General features: G+C 39.3%; 1 protein-coding gene across 1 annotated transcript in view; it reads left to right on the top strand.

Annotated features, from left to right (window-relative positions):
• The window catches only part of PTPRN2 (protein tyrosine phosphatase receptor type N2), a 2458064-nt gene that overhangs the window by 2372200 nt on the left and 67195 nt on the right, over positions 1-18669 (top strand). Inside the window, exons 18-19 of the mRNA XM_078663270.1 lie at positions 3906-4025; positions 6345-6511. Coding sequence (XP_078519396.1) covers positions 3906-4025; positions 6345-6511 — 287 coding nt within the window. The remainder of the gene's footprint in view (positions 1-3905; positions 4026-6344; positions 6512-18669) is intronic.

The raw sequence follows: 18669 nt of genomic DNA, 5'->3' as shown, positions 1-18669 counted from the left end.
TTAATTAGTATGGGCATAGATTATTTTTATAAAAACTAAAACCCCAAGATGGCAATATAGGAACATATTGCAAATGCTACTCATTATCTATTGGTTATAATACGTGATTTATTAATTGTTTTTATTGCTGGTTTGAAAGATTTAGAGCATTTATGCCTCATCTGCTTACAGGGCATTGTTTGCCAGAGTTTGCAGTTATGTTTTTCAATATTTTGGAAAATCTGTGTTTTTGTTGAAGATAATCTGCTAATATTTAAAATGTATTTTATGCAACAATGTGTGTGTGATATTATGAATACATTTTTAAATAATTCAAAGCCCCTTAGAAGGAAATGAAAAACATGCGTTCTAAAATATGCGTTTCTTTTGTAGTACATTGACACTTTATAGTTGCTTAAGTAGACATGTATAAAAAAGAAAATAATACGCAATGTGTTCTGCACTTACTGTGTTAATTTTCATACACTGGGGAGGATTCGCTGGTAGATATTTACATCAAGGCTGGGGCCTGCAAGAGTGCGCGTGTCAGGTGTGCTGATTAATGCTCTAAGAGCAGCACTGTCATTGTGTAACTTTTTTAGGAGCACAGAGAGGAAGAGGAAATGCTGTGTTTAACTTTGTTTTTTATTAGGGAAGCTAACTGTCCTTCAAATTAGTGTATGGCAGAGGATTATGGGAAATAATTCCCTTCCTTTTTCAAAACTATTAAATGCTATAATAGAAGTGTTGCAAAATTAGGACTTGTTTCACTAGTCCCAACAAACCAGGGTATTCTTGCTCCTAGCGGGTAACATCATAGTTGTTTCCAAGAGATAATTGTAACATGCCTGCTTGACAGTAAATGACATGTGTAGGCTCGGTTACATAGACTCATGTACTCTTTGGATAAGATCCCTATTTTAAAAACATATTTGTCAGAATATATAACATGTGGGAGAGAGCATGACAGTTCATGTAAACTATACTGATACACTATGCAGCCCAGCCAAGGACAATTTCTAGCAGTGTGATTAAAATGTGGATGTGAAGCCTAGGTTTAAGAAAATAACCACATGCCGATGTTTCTTCTAAAATATGAATGCGTTAAACAATAATAATTAAAAATAAATATGTTATGATGTAAGAAATTAGATGTGTATAATGTGCATCTATTTACAGCCCCCCACTTTTCCATGGTATTTCGTTGCTCACAACATATTCCTAGATGATTGGCAGTGAAACATTCAGCACTGAGAAACAAAACTGAGTGATTTTTTTAACCTGCTCAAACTTAATTTAACTCCTCAATTAATTGCATTATACACAGTTGGTTGATGAGAAATTCGAAAGGTTAAACAACTCGTAATCTGAGCACGGATTGTAAACTAGGAGACTGGACTGTGTATCAGGAAATGGGGGAATATGGTGTTCACCAGGCTAGAGATGTAGTCAGTACTTAATTTGTGCTGGTGGTTGCAGGTGGTGGGTACCAGGACCTATTATTGTTATTTATCATTAGACTTTCATCTACAGAAAGGAGCAAAAGGCAGAAAAGGGAAAAAGAAAGACATGAAAACAGTGACAAAGGGACAAAGCAGTGATTAAAAAAACGTGTGATCTAAAGGCATAAGAAGAAAGGGGCAAGAGATGTACTCAAGGCTAGGCAGCCTTGGTACTCTTCATCCACGTCATTTGGTAGTGCTAACACAGGGACGTTTTAAGGTATGGACAAAGGGGGCTCTGGCACAGGACCCCAGCCGTTCAAGGGGCCCCTAATAGAACCAGTTCTGTTCTGCAGAGAATACTGCACTGATGAACTTGAATATTTTTTACACACAGCGCGATGCTGTGTATATGTTTGTTGCAACAGTAGTAAAAAAAGGTTTTTACATCAAAACAGGTCCTCACATATGAGAAATGGGAGAGTTTCACAAATAATATTTGCAGTAATATTGGTGAGTCTCTGCTGTGTTACAATATTGAAAACATGTCACTATCCCTGAATATTCAATGTCAACACATTTGGAATTTGGAACAGTGTATCTGTGCACTGTCAGTGACCTGGCCGAAGAGGGCATGAAAAAGCTAACATTGGAACATAAATTCAAAGCTGTTTCGAACAGGGGCACCCAAAATATGTTTAGACCAAGCTTCCAAAACCCTTAAGATGTTCCTGTGCTAACAGTGGGCTTCTGAGAAAAACTTTGGACCCATGCATTTATGTTTCTTGTTGAGATGGGGTAATGTTGTGCTCACCATGCTAAAGCCATTTGTTGCAAACTAAATACCAAGGTCCTGATTATGATCTTGGCGGATAGGATACTCCGTCACCAACATCATCCATATTACAAGTTCCTATTGGATATAATGGAACTTGTAAAACGGCGGCCAGGAATATCCGTCACGTTTGCGGCTGAGTATCCCATCCGCCAAGATCATAATCGGGCCCTAAGTATAGTTAAATAGGATGTGATTGAGCTGAGATCATACCTTTCTTAGCTTCTTTCAAGCAACTGTGGAACCTCAAGGTGTCATAGCACCAGTGATGGCAGATCCTTCCTTTGTAAAGAGACCCATAAAATTGAGGTGTACGTTGGTCTTAGAATGTAAACGTAAACAAAGAGCGCCAACATCGATATCTTTATTTCCCACATCCATACGATGAATGTGAGTGAGTCTAGTCTAATATACCTCTATTGTGAACTAATAAAGGGAGTAGTTGGTTGTGGCTGCTGCACATACAAATTAGTGTCTAAGACAGGTTGCCATAGAATGTGTTTTTGTCTCCGAAAGTCATTTGTTTCCTGTTAACTTTGACGCCTTATAACCAACCGCAGTCGGTAGGGGAGTACCTGCCGGGGCGGTGACGTGTGGAGGGAGAGGGGCAGGGTGGGGGTTAGTAATGTATGGATAATGGAGGTTTGCAGGTAAGTAAACATTTAAATAAATCAAACAAATTTTGTTGTGCGCACTGCATCCCCAAATGCAAAGCAGTGCGCGCAACGAAATTCATTTGATTTATTTCAATGTTCACTTACCTGCAAACCTCCATTACCCATACATTACTACCCCCCACCATGCCCCTCCCCTTCCCCACGTCACTGCCCCGGTAGGTACTTCCCTACCGCAGCAGCGGTCGGTAGTAGGTGTTTCTGCAGGGCGGTGACGTGGGGAGGGGTAGGGGCAGGGTGGGGGATAGTAATCTATGGATTACGGACTTTAACAGGTAAGTAAACATAAAAATAAATAAAACGAATTTTGTTGCTTGCACTGCATTACAAAATGCGATGCAGTGCAAGCAACGAAATTCGTTTTATTTATTTTTATGTTTACTTACCTGTTAAAGTCCGTTATCCATAGATTACTACCCCCCACGCTGCCCCTCCCCACGTCACCGCCCTGCAGGAACACCTACTACCGACCGCTGCTGCCCTACCGACAGCGGCTGCTTATAACTAAAACTTGATCATTTTTATTTAACTAACACGGTCAGTCTCCTACATGATAATTTCACTCCTGCAGAACAAAGGTGAAAAAAACAATATTAGTTCGGATAAATGTGTAAAAACAAACAATATCTAATGTACACTTGGAATGACTTTAAACTAAGCAGCATTAGGCATTGTACAACAAACAAATTATGTTTTTCCTTTTTTAAGGCAGATAAAAACGGCAGTGTCTGGCTTGGAGGTAGCAGGTCTTTGAACAATTCTTTACATTAAATATTTTTTCATGGAGGCGCTGTCCTGACGCTGCCGGTGTCTCTTGGGACGGTGCAGCAGCTGCAAGTGTCTAATGAAAATGAAATACATTTGCTGTGAATGGGGTGAATTTTGATTGCCTGTGTGTCTGAGAACAGCAATTACACATGCTATGCAGTAATTAGGCAGTCACAGTGTGGCCCTGGTGCCTTTCTTTGTTTGCAGATGGTTTGGGAGAACGGCTGCGTCGTCATTGTCATGCTGACATCCCTCACGGAGAACGGGGTCAAGCAGTGTCACCACTACTGGCCAGATGAAGGCTCAAACCTCTACCACATTTACGAGGTACTGAAATCAAATGTCTGCTTGCTTACTCTGTAGAAGGTGGGTGTGAGCCCCGTGAAGAATAACATTTCCAAATGTGTATAGACCAGTCACTACAAGTGGCCCAGTGTTTGGTGCGATATTTATAGCCTCCAATTACATCCCACTCTCTGAGAGTTGGAATCGATCAGATGCATAAAATAGCACTTATGCCGCGTTTGGGGGGGAATAATGTGGATTTTAATGCTCACTGTACCAAAATCCACATGCTCTAGTAATTACTGGACCTTTTCCAGGTGTTAAATTTCGTCTGGTTGGAGCTGATGAAATTTACTTCAGAGAGTTAGACTTTATCGCGATGGTCTACCTAAATCTGATCCCATCTCAAAAAAGGGTTTGCGCATGGTTCAGAATCTTACGGGTACTCATAATGAAGGCCTATGTGACAAGTTAAAGGCCTTTTAGTAGTTAAAGATGCTTTTCTAAGATATTCAACACACATTTTAAGTGCTTTGGTTTTGTATAAGGCACCTAATGCTGGTGATTCATTGCTTTCTACATTCTACTTAGTTACTTCCAAAATTGGCCGTTAAGGCAACGGAGTCACAGAAAAAGAAAGGGATTCGCACAGGATCACACACTCTGACCAAGCATGGAAACTGCAGGGCTCCCTCTGGCTTTGTGGTTCAAATCGACCTCAGGTTATTGGTTTCGCAGTTACAAGCGCAGCCACTAGACTCCATGTTCCAAAGGAAGTGTAGCGTGGTCCCCAGCATGTTTCCAAAAATGAGCCATGATAGCTTTCATGATTTGCACCAGTTCATAACAAGTGGAAATATACAAAATTAACTATAGCATCTCTGCATTTAAGCCACACCCAGGATGAGTTGTTGCTGTGAAGTCAGTACATGTTCCATACCCAGAAATGTGTTGCGTTATCACATTGGACTGTCTGAGTGAGGTTTTAGATATCTGGGCCGATGTAGAAGCAGGCTTAAATCCAGGTGTTTCATTGCTGCGAGCAGCTTAGTACGTCTACTTCTCTACATGACAAGTTTTCAAAATTATAATTAATTCTGAAGAATACCTTTATTGGAGATAAACAATGTGCAGTGTATTCAGTAAGTCCCATGCAGGCAAATCGCAAATGAGTCAGTTATAGAGCAGCAAAGCAAAAGGAAACGCACAAATATACACAATCACAAACATATTTTTTACCTCCTTATTCTTTCTAATCAACATTTTTGCTCTCAGCCCTGCTCTGATTCTGTCTTTATTGTGCAGTTTTCTGTGATTCATAGTCTTCTGACTATTGTTTGGCCATATACGACTTTTAGTACTCAGTGGGGCTATTTATTTTATTTTATTAGTTCTCTGCAGACGAAATTGTGGCTGTGTATAGATTCTGGTGTTTGGATTGGACTTTGTTTCAAAATCCATGATCTCTAAAAGCACAGAATATTATATTGGCCGAAGAACAGTATGTCTTGAAGCCAACGATAGAGGATGGCTGGCTTTTTATAGATCTTTCTTGCTGTTACTATGACATTCCATGTTTTTATGTATGCTTGGAAAATGCTCATCAGAAAAATACAGGATAGCTACCTCTGTTTCAGAATGCAGAGTCGTCATAGACACACATCCACGATATGAATGCTACCTTCGTCAAGAGGGCATATTATCTGCATACACAATTCTGGGTTGCTGACTTGATCAGGTTTTTTAATGACAATTTTTAGTTTGAAAATGTTTGCCAAACATTCAGCAGAACATTAATCAGAAGTTTTATCAGTACCTCATTTGTAAGCTTTACTGTTTTAATATCTGACAAAAGGGCAATTATTTATTCATTTTATTATTTTTATTTATGTAGTTGATAATCTGGAACCACCCCCAACAGTCAGCTAGAGTGATATACATAGTAAGGGAAGTAACAAGTAATTGCGTTAAGACTGGTACACACACAGAGATTTATGTCTCAACAATGATTCTATTGTAGTTATTGGTTCTACTTTGTTTATACCACATAATACATTTGCAAAGAGTCTCAAAGGCGACATGCTTTTTGCTTTTTACAGTATCTGAATTTCAAATAGTAATTGATAAGTCATGGATTGATTGATCTGAGGGCATGGATAGGCTATTTGTCACGAGGAAATAGTGATCTAATATTGTGAATTTTAAAAAATTCCTACATGGTGTTCAGGATTGTTAATTAGTTTCGAATGAACACTTTGAGTCCTTTCTGAATAATGTGCTTGTTTCCATTTACAGCCATGCATCCACTAATGTGGCCTTCCTTCATTTTAAATGTTTATCTTTTGTTCTGCTTCTGCATAGGTAAATCTGGTGTCTGAACACATCTGGTGTGAAGACTTCCTTGTCAGGAGTTTCTACCTGAAAAACCTTCAAACCAACGAAACTCGTACAGTGACACAGTTCAACTTTCTGAATTGGAATGAGCAGGGGGTGCCTTCGTCTACTAGGTCGCTACTGGACTTCCGCAGGTACACCACATGCTACAACCCCTATTTCTTTGTAATGGGGATCCTGGGCTTTGAGCCAATTAAGTGTGTATTCAACACTTCTCCAGCATGTTGTCAGCTGTCCCTTTTCTTGTGCATGTGGTCAGGTCATAAATCATGTAAAGACTACGACACATTCCTAATATGCAAAGGGCTAGGGATTTCATATTATCTGCATTCTAACAACTGTGCAAATGATGCAGCAGACAAAAACAAGGGTTTTTCTTTGTTGTGGTTTTTGTGGAGAGAGAGACAATTAATTACAAAGCAAAGGCAACAGGCACACTTTTAGGTCCCATAGGTACAATGGGGTCAGAGAGAAAAACAGGTGGGCAAAGAGAGAGAGAGAAAAAGATGAAGAAAAATACACAAACACAATCACACAGTTCAATGCTATGTGGTGTGTGACACGTGAGCCACTTGTGCTTGCTCATTCACATGCTCATGTACTCACAAAGAGAGATATGCAACTGAGGTAGAAGATGAGTAAAACAGAATAAATGAAAAAAGCCAACACAAACTGCGGGACGAAGATTAACTACAGATGTGTAAATTAAAATGGCATGGATATCTCATGTAAAACAATGATTCTAAGAGAGAACAAAATGTATCACAGAAGATAGAAACTGAAATTTCGAGAATGGTAAGTCAGAATGCTAGATGCATACTAAGTATTGTAAACTAAGTTAGAAGTTTGAGACTCAATATGTCAAATTTTGAAAATGATGAGGAAACTGATATATGGAGATGAAAATGAGACCAAATAGGTTAGAGATGTTTACTGTTTGGATTGGAAAACAACATAAAAATACAAGGGATTTAGAGAAATGCCGAACATAGGTGGCATTAGATTATGCAAGTGTGGGCTTCGGATAGCGGAAATTGAAAAAAATACATGAGAGAGTAAACCAAAGATGACACTAGAATGAAAAGACTGATATTAAAGATGTTCAATGTTCTAATGTTTTTGCCATTGACAATTCTATAGGAAGCATGTGCCGTATGTTAACTTTTTTCAAACCATCCATGCCACCAGCATACAATCTATGAAACAAATTTTGCTAGTCTCATAATCACTTTGTATGGATTTATGGAGCAATAACTCTGTATATCACCTGCTCTGTCAACCTCAGCTTATGTCTGCCAATGTTGCAAATAATGTACTCCAGTAGTTGATTTTGATATCCACAACTTTATTCCTTCGATGTTAACAAATAGGCAACCTTCAACATATGTTGTCGAGCACTATTGCAGGCTCTTAAAACCTTGTATGTGGAATCAGAAAACTGTTTCAGCACAATGAGTTACTGTTTATAGACACTTGCCCCTTACCCATGTTTTTCATTGGAGATGTACTGGTGGCTTTTCAGGGTGTTTGAGGCTCATATGCTACATACTATTATCATTTTAGGATCAGTTATTTATTATGCTGTAATGGGACCACTTGGAAAATTGATGCCTCTTTACCTGGTACTTCATTGATAGGAAGCAAGAGGATGCTTCTAGGTATCTAGTTGCCAGAAGCCCATTTTATACTTCTTCCTTTGTAATAGCTAGAAGTAGTAATACATCTTAGATTTATCTTTTTCTTTGAGCCATCAGCTACGTATGAAGACGAATCATTTTATGGAGAGTTTTGTTTGCCTACATTTACAAGTGAACATGTAAATATTAAACCAAATGGCAGTTAAGGTTGCAAATTAAAACTGAAAACAAAGACTGAAATTCAAGTTATGGTTAGTGCTGCAATCCAGAACTCGATCAACAGTCATGTAAACCGTAGGTCACACACCAAAGGTAATGCTCATAACCTCACCCTTGATGTGACTGATGGAATTACAAATGTGATAAAATAAATGTACTTACAGTTGATTAAATATCATATTACACATCACACTACAAAAGGGACACCTTTGAATGTAGTACTAGTTATTGGTTTGAGCATCCCTTGTTATTTAATTGAATTTGTTTTTAGTTTTTGGTGTAAATATTGAGAGATCATATGCATTGCAGTTTTGTGTGTGAGTTATGGTTTGCATGGTTGTTGTGTGAGTTACGGATTAGCGTCCTAACTGTAACTTGCACATTTCAGTGGTTTTTCAATTTTAATTCACAGTCATAACTGCACTTTAATTGTGGTGCTTAAGTGAATTTCTAAGGGTTTTATTAGCATGTTAAATTGTTTTAACAAAAGCTAAACATAACTTCACTTTAACCATTGCTTTTTCAGTGAATTTATTTTTTACTCTTATACCATGTGCAACCTAAACCCATCAATGATGGGCAACTTCTACTGCGCACAGCTGAAGGTGATCAGGCCCTGAGACCAATGCACCACTGTGTGAACACCCGCTGCGCACAGGGCATAGTAAGCTAGACTTTAGGCTAAACCTTGTGGTCAACCCACCCCTGGGGTTCGCTCTAACTGTTTTGGCCTGGCTTTGTGCGGCCTTTTACTCTACACAGCAGGGATTGGTAGTTGGGCCAGTAATGTGAGCAAGCCCTGGACCAAATTCTGCAGTGGTCTGTGGCTGTGTGGTTGTCTCATATTTACTCCTGAAAGCCAAACAGTATTGTACATCATTTCACTTGCTACTTTTATTAAATATTCCCAGTTTTAAAAAAACATGTTCTTCAAGCTAACTGCCTCAAAATAAGCATGCAACATAATGTGTACAATGACAAATGTGTAATATAATATTGGCAACCCAGGGTTCTAGAGACATTACCTCAATTACTTATGCAGCATGGTTATAACATTGTTAACATTAAAATTACGTTTCAATAACTACAATGCATTTACATTCCACTGCAAATTAACGAATAATCTGTCAATGTCCATTCAAGGATTTTAATTTACTGAAGCTTACAATTTGTGAGCTGGTATTTGACAATTTTTTTTAAATTCTCTTTGCAGTATTTTTGCTAATAGAGCTACAATTTTGTTTTGAAGAATGGATATTGCATTTTTATTTTATCTGATCTAGTTTGAAAATGCAATGTGTGTAATAATGAGAAATGTAAAAAAATACACTTATGAAGATTAGATTTTGAGGAAGCCATGATGACAACATGTTTTTTAATGCAGTACTAATTATGATCCCTATGCAACCCTAATCCTTAAACAAATCCTTACACTAGCCAAAACCTAAGTCACTCTTTGACACAATACTAATCTCCACTCTTTCCAAAGATGTAATTGTAACCAGAAGTCTAGCTCTGATCTATGATGAAACTTTACTCTAGCTCAACCCTAACACTTGCCACAACTATAAACCTAAATATAACTATAATCCATCTGAGCCACACCCCTTACCCCATTCCCTAATTTAGGCATAACCCTTAATGCAATCATATTCTTCATCCCATCCTTGTTTTATTTTATTTATCTTCCTGGTACAAAGCCAACAATGCTTAAAACATGAATGTAAAAACGATTTTAATGTAAATTCTTAAAAATGTTAAAAATATATATAATTGTGTTTCTGCTTTAATTTTTGTAATTTTAGTTATCTTTATTTTGCATTTTCCATTTTCACATAATGCTGTTTGTGCAATGAGGACAGACCTTTGAAAAGCTGCATTCAATGCTTGCTGGTCCAGGGCACCGAATGAAAGATCCATGCAGGATCAGGAAACGTTGAAAGGAATGTGTCCATGGGAGAGTGGGCTGACCGTGAGGTTTCGGAATGTATGTGACCATTGCACTTTTATGTGAAAAGAACACTGTTGGGTACAATAATACACAAAATAATTAATATGTGAAGGCTTCTGCAATTCTGTGTCATTCGCAACAAAAGAATAACGGTGATGTTCATGTACCAATGAGTATTTTTAATGCACTGCATTTATATTTGAACGTTTCTCAAGCCCATAAGAAGCATGTTTTACAATTTATAGGAATTCTCCTATAATAGGAGTCAGTTACTATCCTGTGCAAAGGCTTTGCTTAAAATATTCAGCTACATTATGCAATCTTTGCTTGCGGTATGCATCGGCCTTTACTAACAGCAATCACGTTAAATAATGGAGAAATTCTGACAGCTAATTAGCGGTTGCCAGTGTCATTTTTGTGATGTTGCAGCTAGTAATATGAGCCCAGTTGCATAGTCACAAAAGTGATCATTGGAAACTGTGACACTGCTGCAGGGGCAATGTGGGAAAGCCTTATTCTGAGCCGCTAACGACCTATGCTTGCTGATGGGCGCATGCTGACTTTCCGCCTCAATGAATCAAGTGCTGGTTTGTATCACTAACCATTCTTGCTCTGTTCAGTTCGCTTCTTTTTTTGCAAATCTGTTTAACATGTGCCTTTTGGTGAAAGATCATGCTTGTCACTTGTCTTAGGTATTGCTGTACAGATTTCAGAAGTTGGTCCAAATCAAATGTTTGTCCAAAACTAATAAACTAAAGAATGTTAAAATGAAAATACATGTTGCCAATATTGTACATTAAATCAGTAAAATAGGTTAACTTTCCTTTTGAAATATCTCATGCAAATTCTCTAGAAACTACAATATATAATGTTAAATATTGATTGTATAGCCTAATCATAAGTGTAGTTGTCAGAAATAGAACTGGCATTGGCTATAAGAAATATTTTAGCACTAACACCCTATTGGGGATTTCATGCTTACATTTTCGATCTGGGGTGCATTCCTATCAAATTTATAGAGAGCTATTTAATGGATGGAGGAGTTGGAAATACACATTGGATGTCACAGACAAATAAAGAGGACTGCCTGTGTATTTTCTAATTGAGAATGGATTTCAGTCTTTGTTAGTTTGCCTGAATTTGAAATCTGAAATTAATTTTCTTTTTTATATGGATACTTGCTTCTTATGTTCAAATGTAATGTGTGAAGGATGTTGTGATTTGAAAAATGTTACCCAACCCAGCATTTCAAAAAATGTATAACTAGTTTAGGCCAATGTGTTTTTCCTACTGCGAGTTTTGTGAGCATCGCCCATGCTCGCTCGTCCCAACTACTTGCAGCCAGAAATTTGTCTTTTAAAAATAGTTTGAATTATTGCAAGTTTGTTGAATGTTTCTATGACAACAAACTTTACATTTGGCATGCTATCCATCCTTTCTGTTGTGTTTGTTAAAATGATCTACTTGTAAAAAAAAAAAGTTCCAGGGCCCAAACATTTATTTTTTTGCAGCCTGTCATCAGAGTTTCAAAGTATCTCTTTTTCTGAATACTTTGGCTGCCTAGTTAATTCTACCTCATACCTCTTTCATTCACCACATATTCCACCTCATTCCCCTTTCGTCCACCTCTCCACACTTCCTGTCTACTTTTTTTATACCCGCAATCTCTCTGCCTTTTCTGCCTCCTCTCATTTGACTGTTTCCCTGCCTTTCAATTTCTCGTTCTTTCTCCCTTTTCTGCCTTTTTCTCTTTTGTTCCCAGGAAAAGTGTGATGTTGAAAAATAAGTGCAGGGCCCCCAAAAAGGGTACACCACCTGCAAACATCAGCACCAATTGTATTGTTTACTTCTATGTGTTTCTATTTTAAGCCTAAATAGAGAGTGCGCAGATGTGTAATGGAGCAGTTAAGAATTACTTTGCTCGTGTTCCCCTTTGAAATATGTAGTATCTCCCTCAAATGTTTATGCCTTCTGCTTCTGATTGTGCCTTGATTTTAAGTTGAAACTCCTCACTAGGGGTTTTGAAGGTGACTAAGCACTTCGCAACTTATCATTGAGAATGATTTTTGCTAGTTCTTAATACTATTTATTTGTAAGTCGGCTATGTTGACTAATGGTTATCTAGTGGGTAATATTAACTTTCAGAGTACAATATGTTAATTTTATATTGAATTGTGTGTGGTGCATAGCTCACTCCGATTCCAGTTATTGTTTGCCCTTGGTACTAGGATGTGAATACTAAGTAGTTTTATATCCTTCTGATGAAGGTCATTATAATGAAATAAATACCATCCTCCTTGGTGAATGGTATTTTTATTTAGTGAGGTCATGCTTGGGCAGAAAGAAGTAATAGAATGCAAACAGTCTCCACACGGCTAGTACGAAAATAGCTGAATGGCTGTGTCTTTATCATTTCCTTCCAGCAGTGAAGTGCTAGGTGGATATATGTCCACCAGATAGAATTGAATCAAAGAATTTGCTCATCAGAGGGAGTGGGGCATTGTTGCTGCCTTACTGAAAGTGGATTTGGTCCCAAGTAACCGATACATATGCCAGCAGGTGGGGGATGTCACAACTTCTGTTACCTGCTTTCACCATCTAAAATAGGATCAGAAAAAAGCTGGTCTTATCTTTTGATGTAAATGCTCTGTCAGTCAGTGCACATAAAGCAATGTCCATCCACCTGCCCATCACCAAAGGCCTTTGTATAATGTCTTTATCATTTCGTATCTGAGCTTACTTTAGATAGAGCAGTATTTTCCTGGTATTCCAGTGGGTCTTCGTTATGTTTGTTACTATGAACTTCCCATGCCAATCCTAAATATACACATGTGTTTGAAACAGTTACATAATGTGTTTGCACAACAAACGTTATGATAGCCTGTTTATGTTGCTAGGTGACAGTTTCCAATAAAGGAGAGCTTTAAGCATTGTTAACAAAGTGATCTTTAAAATGTGAAGATTCTCTTTGCATGCACACTTTGTTTCTTCATGAGTTATGCAAATGCTGAGCACATGTTCAGACTCTGCTTTGTGCACTAGAAAAGTTATTTTACCTTTTGTTGTTGGCAAATAACTGTTTGTAAAAGAAGTTAATTGACATGATATCTTTTGAGCTGTACTATTTAGGATATTACTGATATTCACCTACTGAGGTCCAAAACCTTTGAGATAGCTCAATATGCTGCAGAATGTTTGAGATCATACTTCCAAATCAAGTTTAATAATCTCACTAGCTTTGATTTGGGTAATAGAGTTAACTAGTACTTACAGTGATACAGTGCTTCAATATATCCCTGGCAAGTACTCTCACATATACATGTTTTTATGATAATAATAATAACTCTATAACTGCATTTTCACATAAATATATTTTCTCACCCAGAGCAGAATAGCTCAGAAAGACTTAAATCAGCTTAGTGGAATAACTGATCGAGAGAACAATAATTTTCAGGCTTAATCCATTTTAATGTAGCACAGGTTCAGTACTGATCTGATCTAGACGTGACCACAATCTATTTTGCGCAGACTAGGGGTGTGCTCCATATTATGAGGAGCTCCATAATTTTGAATACAGGGGCCGCTGATTTTGTGTGTGCAAGCTTGACAGACTGCAGGTGCATCCTTTGAAAGTGCTTTTCTCACATGCCTCTCTCCAAGAAAGTGACCTAAAATCCACATAGACCACTAATGCTCTTGTAGGAGCATTAAAACTCGGTTTAAAGCATGAACTTGAAGCTATGATGTGTCACCCTGGTCTTTCTCTCTGTCTCTGCATCAGGTAATCCTCTCGCATTAATTTGAAGTGTACCGCAAACTTTAATAAGAAAATATGAAAAGTGCATGTGACATTCATTATCCCATCTCAAAGCCCCCCAACCAGGGGTCAAAACATGTAAACCATGTTTCTCTTAGGCATGTAGTATACCCATTCGAACATGAAAAAGCACACCTCAGTGAATTGTTTGTCAAAGTATATCTGTTAGTGCACACCGTAGCTGCAAATTGTGTATACCAAGCTGTTCCCCAGGTACACAACGTGGCAGAATTTGACACTGTGGTACATTTGTAACAAGATGGGCAATAGGGATAGGTGTTGCAATATGTCCCTCATGTGCAACTGTGGGGCAAGATACTACTTTAAGTTTTAATCCTTCTTTTGTTTGTGTTTACCTTTTACAGACACACTGAAGTTCAATAATACTTGTTAAACAATATGTCTGGCCAGCCATTACTCTGCTTTTTACCTCCATCTGAGGGTGACATGCTTTTTTAGGAATGTTTAGTGCCATACACATTGAGTGGGACTTTATACGTAACTTCAGTGGAACGCCACAACTTTTAGCATTTCATGTGAGTGTTTGAATTGGCATTGACATGCATTCTGAATATATATATATTAGTGTGTAAGGTATTATATAAAGTGGACCAGGCCATAACGGGTATCAAACCATGCATGAGGCTGGACATGTGAAGCAAAATATTATAAGCTGAAGTAACATAAGATCTAACTGGGGGGTAAAAAGGGCACTTGAGTGTGCTTATGCAAGGTAATTTAACAAGGCCAGATAAGTAAACACAATTTAATGACTGTTACATTTAATGTAACTTCTTACATTGAATTGCTATGCAAATGTACGTCCCTTAATTCTGACCTGGGTAATATATTGAGAGAGAATTCCATCCAATTTCCTCTGGGTAGTTGTAGAATCATCTTGACCACTTACATCTCATTGCCCTATTTAGAAAATGATTCATCACACTCCCATTCCTGAAAGAAAGAGGTTCCAGACCCATGTGTATCTTACACTAGACAGCAGGAATTTTAGTGAACAAACAAAGAAAAGGATTTTCAATCAGGTTTCCTCTACTTTTTTATTTACTCATTTAATATTTGCAAATGAATTGTCAGAGGGGTATCGCCCTCAAGTTGGAATTCTATGTTTTATTTAGAAGAGAAGACTGCAGTGAATCTGATTTGGAATTAGCACTAAGATCAAGTATCTTTACATGTAGTCATTTTCTGTGGATTGTTGTTAGGAAGTCATTGCTCTTAGGAAAAGTCTTTTTACAGCTAGAGCTATTGTCAGTGTCCCTAAGGTAGTATTTGCTCACTGTTTTGGTTTAATGGCAGTCCTTGCAGAAATAATAGTCATACAATACAAATCAGTACAGCCAAAGGTTACATTGTACAAAGTATTCGCTATTTACCACGAAGTCAATAGCGAAAACTCAGAAAAATGCACTTTAGTGCATTTTTCTGAGTGGTATGTTACACACACACATGTCCTTTGGACATGTGTGTGCGCAACATCTGGCTACATTTGCTTTTCAGGGGTGCTACAGGGTGTCCTTTGGACACCCCTGGCACCCTTGAAATCGCATCCTTATTTGCGATTAGCAAATTGCTAATCGCAAATAAGGAATAACTCCCCATTCATTTCTATGGGCCTTTAGGCCAGAATGAATGGGGAGTTATTCCTTATTTGCGATTAGCAATTTGCTAATTGCAAATAAGGAAGATGTAGGAATCGCAATATTTTTTGCAATTCCTACATGAATCCCGTTTTGCAAGTCCTTAATAGCGATTCCTTATGAATCTCTATTACAGACTCGCAAAACGGGACTTTGATGAATCTAGCTGCTAGTAATGGAAACTACTGCTCAATGTCATCAAACATAAACAACAGACTAATGGGTGCTAAACCTAATGGCCTTAAATTAAGGGTCTGTTGTTGAATATCTTTATAGTCCTACAACAGTGCAGGGTTTTCTTGAAAAAGAAGAGTGTTGTTTTAGGAGTTGTAGGAAGACGCTGAGGGACTGAGCTCTGTAGAGATAGCTGAGTTTAGTTCTGCTGAACAAAGGTCCTTTTCTTGGGTTCACATTTAATTCTTTTTTTGTTTTGTTTTTGAAAACCTTTATTTATATAAAAGTGTACACAGCTATTTAGCCGAACATCCTGAAGGCACGGCAGCACAATAGAAACACATTATCACGGCACACACAGATCATATCTCGGATAAACGAGGTTTAATTTTACTTTTAAATCAGGATGAAATCGAAAACATAAAAGACTCCAATATAAAATAAAGAAATAGGGGGGACCAGGTGCCATACTATAAAATATAGTCGTACAATGGACGGGCCAATTAAGCAAATCCTACACAGTTAAAACGATCACAGTTAAAACATCGGGCCCGCATCGAATAAATCGGGATATATCTGCATACAATCACTGAGTGCACCAGTCAGGCGCCGTCCATCGATACCCACAATGCGCAAAAATTGAGGCATAAATTACGAAAATCAATGAAAACTCAAAGATTAGCCCATTATGCTGATCCCAAACCCAGCGAAAAGAAAAAGTGAAAGAAAAGCCAAAAAAGCAAAGAGAAAAAAGGCCATAGAAACAAAGAAAGGAAAAACAAGAAAACCCCTCCCCCAACTCCCCACCCTGCACCCCTGCAGATGGCCACGGCCTACCCCCCTAGCAGCGTGCCTGTCGCCCAGTAGCAGAACCCGAAATATAGAAAGAATAAATAATTATTAAAGAAAAGGATAAAGCGATACAAAAAGAAAAAGATGGAGGAGGAAAATGTATTATGCACGCCCGGTATCCTCCGTCCCCCGTCCGAAGCGTACGACCCTAAAGGATAATCAACAATGAGTAGCGACATATTAAGCAAGTCAACAAAGGGAAGACGTCAAACATCGCCCGACCTCCCGCTAAACAATGAATTAGTGGTTCCCTCTTCTTCTAAAGCCCCAAAGTCAGATCCCGACCAACCATATCATCCTCGACCCCTCCGATTTCTCGTGCGAACTCTGTCTGATAGTACCACCATGGCCCCAGAAGAGTCAAAAAGCACAAATAAGTCAAAGACAGGTAGCACGTGTCCACTAGAACTCCACGATCCTTCGTAGACCTCCATAGCTGGTATGTTCCCCGTCACCGACCCAACGTCCAAATGTTCAATAGACCACAGTTCCATAAGTTCTGGATGGACGGGAGGGGTTCCCGGCATCAATCGAACGTCGTCAAACCCCGGGGTAGGAAGGAACAAGACTGTGCTTCCAACGGCAAGGGCCTGCGGCGGTGAAAGCAGTGATCTCTCCAGAATCTGAAGGTCGCTAGCATTCCGCGACCAGAACAATGGCGCCAGATCAGTTTCATGACCGGGGTCTCGGTCTTCCGTGTAATAGTCCGCTAATTGCAGGTGCTCAGATGAGACAGGCGCCAGGCACGATCGCACAGTTTCTGTGTTGCCAGCGATCAGTTCGTGAAGCCTGGCCTTCATAAAAGAGTGGAGCTCCCCAATGGCGGCCATCACGGCCCGCAAGGACAGCTCACATTGTCCCCGGACTTCCGCCACTCGCTCTCTTCTCGACATCAGGGAATACCCGGAGTCTCCGGGCAGACAAACTTTGGTGGGGGCGTCCGGCGATGGGGGGTGCACAGTCGAGTCACAAATACGGCTGCTCGATCGAGGGCTCCACCCCAGCGGGGGCGGCAGCCGCCAGAGCAGAAACCCCCCCAGAGGCAGCCAGTCGATATCACCCCTCCTTTGTATGTAGCAGACCGAGAGCACACCACACAATCCAGGCCAGAATTTTCTGCCTCAGCAAGGGACCGGACCCGGGCTGGGTCGGCGGCCGATGTTGGTCAGTTGCGGGCCGGCCGGGTCAGCACTCGAGACCCCGGCTCATGGGGTGGGGTAGGCCGGAAACTTCAACACGACACAACTCCACACATCTGAGCGAGAAAATTCTCAGGACCACACCAATGGATTCAGCAACTATTCATCTGTGCTGGGGTCTGACTAAAAATCAGGATTAAATACAGGATAGGCGATCGACGGACGGAGGTCAGCAGGAGCCGGGAGCTCATGCGGCCATCTTGCTGCGCTGCGCGGCTCCTCCCCCCCACATTTAATTCTTGATGATGCATTGAGACATTATTGCACTTAGAAATTAACTGTTTATGCTTTTTTGCACATGAAATATGTGAATACATTTTTACCTTGGTTTGGTATGTATAGGTGAATCATATCACGCACTCCAAACTCAGAGCTTGATTTTGATTCCTTTTTTATTTAGATGGGGTTGGGAACAGGATCTACTGACCCCATTGCAAGTTTCAGTCTCTAAGGAACACTGCAGGTCAAATGTTTTTCACCTGGGTACTCCAGCTGCTAAAAATAATCAAGATCTACAGGGAAATAGCAGATGTGAAATAAGGAATGACAAGGTGGAATTTGAATGGAATTACTGATTCTCTGGTAATTTCTCATTTGTAAGGGAACCCTTAGGTACACTCTCCTGTCCACCAAATGGCAGATCTTTGCTGTCAGGTCAGTATAGAACTAGAGTTGATTATGTGCAAACAACAGCTGACAAAAGGGGTGGCTTGTCCCCTGCCCCCTGAAAATACTGCCTAAATGATTACTTTGACAAAGCAAGTCATTGGTCCTTGTACTGGTCC

This window comes from Lissotriton helveticus, chromosome 10, assembly GCF_964261635.1.
Source record: "Lissotriton helveticus chromosome 10, aLisHel1.1, whole genome shotgun sequence".
NCBI classification, from domain to species: domain Eukaryota; kingdom Metazoa; phylum Chordata; class Amphibia; order Caudata; family Salamandridae; genus Lissotriton; species Lissotriton helveticus.
The sequence above is the reverse complement of the archived record's forward strand: the minus strand, read 5'-3'. Positions and strand labels throughout refer to the sequence as shown.